Consider the following 12,329-nt stretch of genomic DNA (forward strand, 5'->3'; position numbering starts at 1 on the left):
ATATATATATATATATATATATATATATATATATATATATATATATAGGGTATTTGTTATGTTGCTATTTCTTGGATGTGTCTAATGACCTGATGTGTTCAAAGTGTGGGACACTTGTATCTTTATGCTGAGTAATTGTGGATAGCCATGCTGAGAAAGAGGGAGGCGGATATACGTGGAATTGTCACTAATTGAAACTCTACAAAGGATGCTGCTTTACAAAACAGTCATTTTAAGTGTTCTTAAATCTTATCACTTGTGACATTGCTCTTTTTTTAAATTAGATATTCTAGAAGGAATAAAAGTGTGGACACATGGGGAAAGTGAAGGTATATGTATGAATGTACCACTTAAGAGAATACCGTTTACTGTAACTGAGCATTTCCTTTTGGGAGGCTGACGAATCTATTTCTCATCTCCTTTAGCCGTGAATGTTCATGGATTGACTTAACCTCACTATTTATTTGCTTTTAAAAAATAACACAGATAATGTTGTCAGTCATGTTGTCAGAATTTGTTTCTAATTTCATCCATTGCCTAATGTTAGCAACATCTTTATTAGCGGTTGAATAGGAGTTGGTCTGTTTTATTCCTGTCAGTTCTTATTGTGAGTCTCCAACAGAAAATCAATATGCACTGAAAGGCTTTAACATGTAACAAGCAGCCGTTGCTCTTGACTCTACATTAAAGCAGATTCTAATCATAATTATCAAAGAGCCAACCTTTTAAAATCAAAAACATAAATCATAATGGTACTTATCTAGTCAAACCATTCAAACAAAACATCTCTAATGAAACACACTTATTTATCCTCAGGTTTTATTCTATTCAAAGATTTTTTTTAAAAAAAAATTTAAGGGAGTATGTTTGCTACATTCTCTGCACCCTATCAAAGTTGCTGTTAAGGTAAAGGTAGGATGGTGCCGGTCACCTGCTCACATGACCAGTGGGGATCATCCGATCCTATGACTGATGTGCTCCTCTTGAACCCATCTTCTGTCTCTAGAACTGTTTGAAGTGATTTTTTTTTTTTCCTGTGCTGTGTTCCAGGTGCCGCTGTTCATCCCAGCATTGTTTTCTTTCACGTGTTTCTTCATGGTTGCCCTTTCCCTGTATTCGGACCCATTTAGTACAGGGATTGGCTTCATCATTACTCTGACTGGGGTTCCTGCATACTATCTCTTTATCATATGGGACAAGAAACCCAAGTGGTTTAGAAGAATGTCAGGTAAGACTTTTACACAATTTCAGGACCTCTTGAGGGACCATGTTGTGGAAAACCCATCTATTTGTACACCCACACCCCTTAAAGTTTAAAAATATAAGTAAGACAATTGCTAGTTTAAATACGTTATTGCATTTTAATTAGAACTAGGAGAAGAAAAAGCAGGAAGGATGTTTAGGGTACAGCCACTCAATCCTTTCAGGATATTTAGCTTGGGCTGCTCTAATCACTTCTTAAGAGAATAGTTTTTTTTTTTTTTTAGATAGAATTTTATTAGCAGTTCTATAAATGACCTAATTGCTTTCCTGAATCCCTTACTAACCTAATTATTTTTTATTCTGGGTTGAACTCAGTTTATTGGTTCTATATCATAACATGCCACTTGCTGAGTGATATGAGATTTGATAGGGAGTGAGATAGAGACCCACAAAGGTCCTAAATATGATTATGACACAACCCTATTTAATAGGCATGGCAATTCACAGAAGGGTCATAAGAACAGCAAGAACAATGAAGAGAAGAATAACAACTCATATTTATTGTGTGATTTCTGTGTGTTAGCCCATATACAACCTTATTTAATCTGTATAACAATCTTCTGAGGTAAGAAAAGTTCTCATCCCTATTTTATAGATTTTGAGTTATACCATGGAAGAATTCATGTGACTTGTTTCAAGTCATGCAGATATTAGGTAGACCAGCTAGAATTCAAACTCAAGTAGTGTTGTATTTCATAAAAATCATCCTGGGTATAGTGAAGATGGATTAGAGAGGGTCAAGGCTGAAGAGACTCAAGACTGGTAGTTACCACATTAACCCCGTACAAGGATTAAGAAGGGTCTGAACATGGACAATGCTGGCAGGGTCTAAGAGAAAGTGAGAGCTGTTAAAGAGGAAAAACCCAGAGGGCTTGGTGACCAGGTAGGTTGGGGAAAGAGGAAATATAGGCTATGAGTAGGTAGGAAGGGTGCTTAGGAGCAGCCTCTGTGGGGAACCTACCCCTCTGTCAGGGGCTCAGCTGGGTGAGGCCTTTCCCGTCACACATCATCTCATTCCATCTTCCACAAGCTCCCTGTGAGAGATAAATGTTTGTTATTCCCATACCCGGTGGGAAACCAGGATTCAGGCAGGTAGAGGACTTTTCTTTGAGTGTACAGATTTTAAACCATTGAGCTAGGATTTGAACCCACATCTGCTGGACTTCAAAGTCCATGCTCTTTCCCTCCAGTAGGTGCTTGGGGGACAAGAGCAAAGTAAAAACATGTAGCCAGAGGAACAGCCATGTTCTTGCTGGTGAGTTTGGTGAGTTTAGTGAGTTTAGAAAACAGCTATTGTTCTTGTCCTTTATTTTAATTTACTTCTTTAACCATAATTAATTTTTGAAGGCCCAGTAAGAAGTTCAGGGAGATTTCTGATATTTCCGGTAAAATTGTTAATAAATAATGTCAGTGTTACTAAAACTAAAAAACAAAAAGCCCCGAAATATGTATACATATTGGCTCTCCAGTGTGCTATACAAACTCATTTAGAAGTCAGCCATTTAATATAGACTTTTGCTACTACTCTTTATTAGCTTTTAAGTGGTATTTGGTATCTTTAGAACTTATGCTACGATTTATATCTGAATTTTGTTTTCTAGCCAGCAACACTTACTCCCTGAAGAGGCATTACTCTAAAAGTTGGGTTCCTTAAGGCTAACACGGGCACACTGATTGTCTGGAAGGATATTTAATCTCTATTTCCTGTTAGATCACACTAGTTTTCTGCGGAATATTTTTAGTTACGTTTTCTCTGTTGTAGGCAATAAAAATAGAGGCTTTCCTGAAAAGAAAAAAAAAAAAGAATCTTGTTAAGCAAACTACCCTTAGGATTGCTGTCCTCATTACCAATGTTTGGGACAGATTAGCGTTCATCGTTGCGAGGTCTGTGTCTGTCTCAGATCCTGGCTAGAGATGGTTCAAACCCCCAAGAGCCATGGGAAAGCAGGCGAATTGAGGAAGAGAGAGCTAGTAGCCCTAGAGTTGGACGATGATGAGGCAGAGCATGTTGAGAGAGCAGATTCCATGCCTTCTCTGCGTAGTAGGCATTGCACTCCTGCAGTTGGGAGGCAGCCAACTCTAAACATCCTTTCCCCTCCTACCATGTACATATTTTGCACCATTTCTTTGTCAGTTTTCACACTTGATCCTTCTTTGATGGTTTTCCATGGTTATGTGATTTTGAAGTTTTTTGTCGTTTCTCTGCCTCTAATGATGTTCCAAACATCTCCAAGGATTCCAAATTTAGTGTAGCCATTTGTGAAAGCAGCCGTGATGCGGTAGTCCCATGATGGTTATTTGGATCTCATAAATGCCATTAAGTCTTACCAGGGAGCATGGCAGTTCTGCCTTTAAACTGCGGGCCTTGTAACCCTTTATCTTTATAACCGCCTTGAAAGTAAGTAGCAAAAAACAACAGTCCTCCATAATTTTGTTTGATTTTCCTCTTAGGCAGCATTCTTGTAGTAAAATAAAGAAAATTCATGATATTTATTGCTGCAATAGCAAGTAGTTTCCTAGCCTTTGGCCAAAACAAAACTCTCATACATAGACACACAAACAGCGGAGTTCTGCCCACCACCTTGCCTCTTTTCCCAACTGCCTCCTTGTTAGGAAAAAGCTCAGTGTGAACTTGTAGAGCTTCATATCAGATTTTTGTTGTTGTTGTTGTTGGGTAACATTCTCTAGACTTTCTATTATCATTTATTTTCACCCTGATATACATGAACGGGTTAGCCTTCTGAAATGATAGTTGATCTCAATACATCTTACCTTAGGTGCTTTCACAGACTGTGTGAGGTGACTGAACAGCCTTCAGGAAATGGTGAAAAGCTGCTTGGTACAGATAGCCAGGAATGTTCAGAACCTGAGGATCTGAGATTTTCAGAGATTTGATGAATTTCTCTGGCCACAGGATGCCAGTATTGAACCACAGTTTGTTTGATAGCATTCCTAGGGTGAAAAGAAAATGTGCTCAGATACACAGAACACATTTTTCTGCAATCTCTGACAGAGTAGTGAATTTTTCTGGTTATTTATTTATTTATCTATAGAAACATGAGCTTCTCACCCAAGGAAAATGGGGCAGACACCCCACTGACATACTCACTATACATGGGGGTAGCTAGACCTGGCAAGCTCTGGCGAGGGCTTGCAGTAGCTTTTGGCTTGGCTGCCTCTATTCATCAGCCAGACTGTGTCACACCTGAGATGAGTGGGATGACTGGAAGCTGGTCCCTCTTGCTAAAGCAAGATATGGAGGACAGCTGCATTTAGGCAACATCTTTGATTACAAAGAATCATACTGGGGAGCACCAGCAAAATGATCATAGTCCATCTCTGTAGACAATGACTTTGCAATTCTGGGGTCCTGAAAGCATTATGCTGCTTATGGTGTATCATCGGTAACTTAGCTTCTGATACCTCACTGAAAGCTCCCTAATGCGTTTGACTGACTCTTCACGAAGTCTGCAGGGTGATATTGTAAATTAGCTAAGCTTGACTACATCTCTTAGGGGCCTAAACCATCTTCATTGTAAGGATAAAATGAGACCATACATGTGAAAAGGTTTGGCAGCCTTTTTAAAAAAAACACATACTATTATTTTCATTATGACTTGTGGGGAAGATTGGTTTTGTGCTAATACTTCACAGACTTACTCAGCTTTGGCTGTAGATCCCATGCTTGTACCAAGCGTGGTTGGGTAAATCAGATTTTGCAAGGTCAGTTGTTGTTTCAGCTGATTTCAAAAACTACTTTACTTTACTACTGAAAAGTAAAACTAAAATTACTGCAATTGCTATTTGCTCTTGTAACTTGCAGTTACTGAAAACACCAAGTATAGACTCATTGGCTCAACTTTATTTAAAAGAATAGTACCATGGAGGGGCTCCTGGGTGGCTCAGTCGATTAAGTATCTGTCTTCGGCTCAGGTCATGATCCCAGAGTCTTGGGATCGAGCCCTGTGTGTGCTCCCTGCTCACTGGGGAGTCTGCTTCTTGCTCTCCCTCTGACCCTCCCCCTGCTTATGCTCTCTCTCTCACACTCTCTCTCAAGTAAATAAATAAAATCTATAAAATATAGGTCTGTAAAAAAGAAGAGTATCATGGAGTTGATTATCCCCAAAGTCAAAAGGCTTATATGAGCACAAGTGCAGTTGAATACTACATGCACCACAGTTCTCCTGGGCAAGCAGGAAGCTTCCACAGAGGCTTATTTGGGTCTGCTGAGTACTCCTATCTGACCCCATCGCTGTAGATGACCTAGAAGGAAAAGCTGGTGTAGTTCCAACAGCTTACTCATGGCCAAAATCAGTCACTCTAGCCAAACCTCCATTATGATAATTATTCAAATCTTGGGATCCCAAGAGAGAACATAGAAAAGTCATAGGAGAGAATGTAATAGGTCTGATTGAACATGGAAGAAGAGAATGGGTGTGCAGAACCAGAAAACAGATTCTTTGGCTCCATATGTGCTGCTGAATAGAAGATCTAAATTGAGTTTTCAGAAAGGAGAATGTCATACAAGCAAAGCATTAAGATCTCTAAGTTGCTCTCCTTTTCTCTGGAACTGATGCAGTATTGTGACATGGGTAAGTAAGACGTCTAAGAAAGCAAAGGGCTGGGGGTCCCAGAATACAGAAACAGACTTTCGGAAAAGGCTTTTGTTCAGAAGATACATGCCTGAATAGTCACACACACACACACACACACACACACACACACACACAGAGTCAGCCATTGTAGGGATTAGTTCAGGGAGGAAGAGATGGAGAGGATATAAATTTAACCCCAATGCTTTGCAATCCAGCATTGTAGATGCCTAAAATCTCTTACTGTTTCATCCTATCAGATAGCCCTGTCTCCTTCTCTGCTTACAAAAGCCATATATCCCATACTATTGATACTTACTTTTCCACAGTCTATTTTTCTCAGATAATTTTACCACTTCCCTTTTCTGTAAATGTGGACTTTTATTACTCTTGAGCACTCCCTTGTATTCCACATATATATCTCAGTGTAGAGTGGGCTGTAACAAATATAATTTATTCAAGAAAGATTTACATGGAGTTTATCATTTGCCAGAACTGTGCTGAGCTCTTGATAATTAATGTATATTATAAATATCAGTGTGTGGAGAAAAACAACTTTGGGGAACACTCTTATAAAGCAACGGATGAAAAATATATCTTTTTTAGTGACGTGAAATACTGCTTGAAAGGGACTATTACAGGTGACAAGTCATGAAAGAGGAGAAACATTGCATGTCTGGATGAGAGACGATGTGGGTCTGAAACTGTCAAGAAGATAAGCTCCAGAGGTTCCAGGATCAGTAACAGTTTAAAGAGATTCTGTAGGGATCGATTACAAAGATAAGAGATGAACAAGAACGAATACCCTGGGACACTAGCATCACAGAGTTCTAGGACTGCCAAGATAAAATGACCTTAGAAATCATCCAGCCCACTGGTTTCTATATTTTAGTGTCTAGCAGAATCACAGATTTCTGGGCCCCGCCTTCAGTTTCCAATTTAGTAGGCCTGGGATAGCACTTTGAAAAGTTGCATTTCTGATAACTCAGGCTATGCTAATGTTCCCAGTCCAGGGATCATACTTTAAGAACTACTTTCTAGTCCAAGTCCCTTCTTCTTTTTTTAGTTATCTTTTTTATTGAGATATAATTTACATTATGACATTATATAAGTTTAAGGTGTATAATGCGTTGGTTTGATATATTTGTATATTGCAATATGATTACTACACTAGCATTAGTTAACACCTTTTATAATGTCATGTATTTATCATTTCTTTTTGGTTCAGATTTAGTCTCTTAGCAATTTTTGTAATTTATTGTACTGTTGACTATAATCACTATGTTGTGCATTAGATCTCCATAACTAAGTTTGTACCCTTAAACAACGTCTCCCCAATTTCCTAACCCTTTAGTCCCTGGTAAATATCATTCTACTCTGTATTTTAACAAGTTCATTTTTTTTTGGATTCTGTAATGTAAGTGATATTATACAGTATTTGTCCTTCTCTGTCTGACTCATCCCACTTAGCATAATGTTGTTGCAAATGGCAGGATTTCCTTTTTCCCATGGCTGAATATATTCCATAATCACATCTTCTTTATCCATTTTTCTGTTGATGAACACTTAGGTTGTTTCCATATCTTGGCTATTGTGAGTAATGTTGCAATCAACAGGTGTGAAGATAATCCTTCGAGACTCTGACTTCAAATTCTTTGCACACATAATCAGGAATAGGATTGCTGGATCATAGGTAGTTCAATTTTTACTTCTTTGAGGAACTGCCATTATGTTTTCCATAATGGTTATACCAATTTACATTCTCACCCAATAGTGTATAAGGGTTCCCTTTCCTTCACATCCCCACCAATATTTGTTATCTCTTGTCTTTTTGATAAAAGCCATCCTAACAGGTGTAAAGAAATATCACATTATGGTTTTGATTTGCATTTCCCTGGTAATTACTGATGTTGAACACCTCTTCATATACCTGTTGGCCATTTGTAGGTCTTCTTTGAAAAAATATCTATTCAGGTTTTGGCTCATTTTTAATTGGATTATTTTCTTTTTTTGCTATTAAGTTGTCTGAGTTCTTTATGTATTTTGGTTATGAGTCCCTTATCAGACATGATTTGTGAATGTTTTCTCCCATTCAGTAGGTTATTTTTTCAATTTGTTGATTGTTTCCTTTGCTGTGCAGAGCTGTCTAGTTTAATATAGTCACACTTGTTTATTTTAGTGTTTATTGCCTGTGCTTTTGGTGACTTATCCAAGAAGTCATTGCCTAGACCAATGTCAAGGATCTTTCCCCCTATATTTTCTTCTGGGAATTTTATGATCTCAGGTCTTACATTTAAATCTTTGATCCATTTTGAGTTAACTTTTGTGAATGATGTAAGGTAGAGGTCCAAGCTAAGGTTTCATTCTTATGTATGTGGATTTATGTATATAAGCTCTCTATTCCATTCCTGTATGTGCCTCTTTTTATGCCAGTATACTGTTTTGATTACTGTAGCTTTGTAATATGGCTTGAAATCAAGTATTGCAATGCCTCCCACTTAGTTCTTCTTTCTCAGGATTCCTTTGGCTATTCAGGGTCTTTTGGGGTTCCAAACTAATTTTAGGATAGTTTGTCCTATTTCTGTGAAAAATGTCATTGGAATTTTTATTGGGATTGCATTGAATCTGTAGATCGCTTTGGGTCATATGGACATTTTCACAATATTAATTCTTCCAATTTAGGAACATGAGATATGTTTCCATTTATTTGTGTCTTCTTCAGTCTCTTTCATCAATGTCTTATAATTGTCAGAACACAGGTCTTTCACCCCTTGGTTAAATTTATTCCTAAGTATTTTATTGTTTTCAATGCTATTGTAAATGGAATTGCTTTCTTAATTTCTCTTTCAGATAATTTGTTGTTACTCTATAGAAATGCAACTGATTTCTATATGTTGATTTTGTATCCTGCAATTTTACTGAATTCATGTAATAGTTAAAACAGTTTTTTTTAGTTGAGTCTTTAGGGTTTTCTGAATATGAGATCACCCATCTGTGAACAGAGATCATTTTACTTCTTTCTTTCTGATATGAGTGCCATTTATTTCTTTTTCTTGCTTAATTGCTCTGGCTAGGACTTCCAGTATATGTTTCATGCATCCTTGCATTCCAGAGATAAATCCCACTTGACCACAGGTAAATGATCCTTTTATTGTGTTGTTGAATTTTACTTGCTAATATTTTTGAGAATTTTTGCATCTATATTCATCAGGAATATCAGTCTATGATATTCTTTTCTTATAATGTCTTTGTCTGACTTTGGTGTCAGCATAATGCTGGCCTCATAAAATGAGTTTGGGAGTGTTCCTCCCTTTAGAATTTTTTTGGAACGGTTTGAGAAGGATTCATGTTAATACTTCCTTGAAGGTTTGCTAGAATTTACCAGTGCAAACCATCTATTTCTAGGCTTTTCTGTGTTGGGAGGTTTTTATTACTGATTGAATCACCCTACTTCATATTGGTTTATTGAGATTCTACTTCTTCCTGATTTAATCTTGGGAGAGCATATGTTTCTAGGATTTATCCATTTATTCTAGGTTATTCAGTTTGTTGGCATATAAGTGTTCATAGAAGTCTCTCATAATCCTTTGTATTTCCGTGGTATCAGTTGTAATGTCTCCTCTTTTTTTTTTTTTTTTTTTTGAAAGGGGGACAGAGAGGGGGCTGGTGGAGGGGCAGAAGGAGAGGGAGAGAGAGAATCTTAAGTAGGCTGCATGACCAGTGTGGAGTCCGATGCGGGGCTCCATCTCACCACCCTGAGATCATGATCTGAGCTGAAATCAAGAGTTGGATGCTTAACTGACTGAGTCACTCAAACACCCCTCCTCTTTCTTTTGATTTTACTTTTTGAATCCTCTTCTTAGTTAATGTAGATAAAGGTTTATCTATTCAAATAATCAGTTCTTAATTTCATTGCTTTTGTTCTGTTGTTTTCTGTCTCTATTTCTTTTAATTCTGCTCTGATCAAAATGAGAGTATTTTGAATTTGAGTATATATTCATCCTCACCAGTGAATTTTCTACTTTCCTACGTTTTCATGTTACTTTCTCTCTCTATATATATAATTTATCTTGAAGAACTCTCTTTAGCATTTCTTGTAGGCAGGTCTCTTGGCTTTAAGTTCCCTCAGCTTTTGTTTGTCTGGGAAAGTGTTTATCTCTCCTTTATTTCCTAATGACAGCTTCTCTGGATAAAATATTCTTGGTTGATGGCAGTTTTTTTGTTTTGTTTTGTTTTCTTTTCTTTGAGCCCTTTGAATATATAATCCCATTCCCTACAGGTTTTCTGCTGAGAAATCTGCTGATAGCCTTACCGGGATCTTTTTGCCCATGGGAGGCAGCTGACCTGGTCAGTCATGTTGACACTCAGAGCCCTCAGAGCAGGATTGGAGCTGGCATCCTAGGCTCAGGTGCATGTGGCACTATCACAGTGCCTACATCTTGGGGCATAGATGTGCTGGCTGTGGCTCCGGCACTAATATCTAGAGTGTGGGAATATGCAGATATCCCATGTAACTGGTACCTGGGTCTCAAAGGCTCCCACTGTGACTTGTGCTGGTAGGAGGGAATGCAGCAGTGACAAGAGTCCCGGAATAACAAGATGTGATGGTAGCACAGCCTGAGGATATGGGTGAAAGTCTCGATTCTGGCACCAGTACACTCACAAGATAGCAATAGCACAACTCTGGTAGTAGTCTGTTTAAGGTACGGGTAGGGCTCCAGGGATCTGGGCGCAGGGCAGTGGCCGCACTGCCCTGGCAATGACATTCTGTAGCTGCAACCCAGGACCTGGGGGGTAGGGTTAAGGGCAGCAGGAGCCTTGTCCCAGCAATGATGGGTCAGAACCCCAACGTGAAACTTGAGGGGTGGGGCTCCGGGTAGTGTCAGTGCCCCTAGCAATGATGGGTCAGAGCTGTGACCTGGAACCCATAGGACAGGGATCAGGGCAGCAAGAGCCCATCTCAGCAATGACAGCTCAGTCTTGACCTGGGATGGGGGTTCTCAGAGCAGTAGCAGCACAGCCCTGATAATGGTAGCCAAAGTGTGACTCGAGACACAGGAAGTGAGTGACTCTTAGGGTAGTGGCAGTGCCCCTGGCAATGATGAGTCCGAGCCAGGACCTAGAACCCAGGCGTAGGAGTCAGAACAGTAAGAGACTGTCTCAGCAATTATAGTTCAGAGTCTTGACCTGGGAAAGTTGTCGGAGGAGGGCTCAGGGCAACAGCACGGTCCCAAAAATGACAGCCAACGAGTAACTTGGGACCCTGAGGGCAGGGCTTAAGTGGGGAGAGGTTGCCTCAGTAATTACGGGACAAAGCCCCGGGCTGGGGCTGGAGTGGGCAAAGAACTGTGGCAGCTCCAGTCTTGTGTATGGTGATGTGCTGTAGCCCCCAGTCCTTAAGAGTGGGCATATCAACAACCAAGACCCCCAAGGGCAAATCTCACCTCAGCAACAGCCCCAGCCTCTGGGAGCAGATGCAGAGTGGGGGCGCTGCAGGCCGCTTCATCAGCTCACACCAGTGTCATTGGGGAGGACCGTGGGAGAACTCGGTAGCAAAAGCTGCATACATCCACAACACCGAGGCTTGCTGGGGTCTTTCAGCTTCTGACTGGGGGACGGGACGATGCAGGCAAAATGCTTTCTTTACTTTTCTATGCAGACATCCTCAATTTTTTAGCTCTGCCAGACTTTTGCCCCCTTTTCTTTGTTGTTTAGAAATTTCCCTGATTTGCTTTCTTCAGTTTATAGCTGTTTATTTATTGTTCTTGGGGTACTTTTTGGTTCCCTTGTTTTGTTTTGTTTTTCTTTTTGTTTTTTTGGTGGGGAGGCAAGTGTTGGGACCCCCTAGCCCTCCATCTTGCTGGTGGCACTCCCAAATCCCTCATTCTGCAGATGAGGTAGTAAGGCCCTGGGACATAACATGTTTTACTCAGTAATATTACATGTTTTTTTTTTTTTTTAAGATTTTATTTATTTATTTGACAGAGAGAGACGCAGCGAGAGAGGGAACACAAGCAGGGGGAGTGAGAGAGGGAGAAGCAGGCTTCCTCGAGGGAGCCCGATGTGGGGCCCGATCCCAGGACCCTGGGATCATGACCTGAGCCAAAGGCAGACGCTTAATGACTGATTCACCCAGGTGCCCCAATACGCTACATGTTTAAGACTGGACATTATAGTATGAGTCTTTTGATTTTTCTGAGGAATTGGTTGTAATCTCATAGGTACTAAAACAACAAACCAATTTTAAACCGAATATGAAGTGTATTTTTGAACATTTATTTATATCTTGGTTCTATTGCCTCAAAATATTTTCAGCCTCCTGGTTTATGAATAAAAATTCCTATTTGAATACAAAATATTAATGTATTCTTGCTGAGAAGCCATCATGGGAAGTTACAGAAGTGACAAATAAATTAATTGAGCATGATGGGATTTTAATGAAGTAAATAATTCTTGAAAGTGCTCTATGAAATA

At 39.4% G+C, this 12,329-nt stretch overlaps 1 protein-coding gene across 1 annotated transcript in view; it reads left to right on the forward strand.

Moving 5' to 3' along the window:
• SLC7A11 (solute carrier family 7 member 11) overlaps positions 1-12,329 on the forward strand; it is a 76,163-nt gene that overhangs the window by 61,867 nt on the left and 1,967 nt on the right. The window contains exon 11 of the mRNA XM_035023060.1: positions 1,051-1,228. Coding sequence (XP_034878951.1) covers positions 1,051-1,228 — 178 coding nt within the window. The remainder of the gene's footprint in view (positions 1-1,050; positions 1,229-12,329) is intronic.

This window comes from Mirounga leonina, unplaced genomic scaffold, assembly GCF_011800145.1.
Source record: "Mirounga leonina isolate KUSES-001 unplaced genomic scaffold, KU_Mleo_1.0 Mir_176, whole genome shotgun sequence".
Lineage (NCBI taxonomy): Eukaryota > Metazoa > Chordata > Mammalia > Carnivora > Phocidae > Mirounga > Mirounga leonina.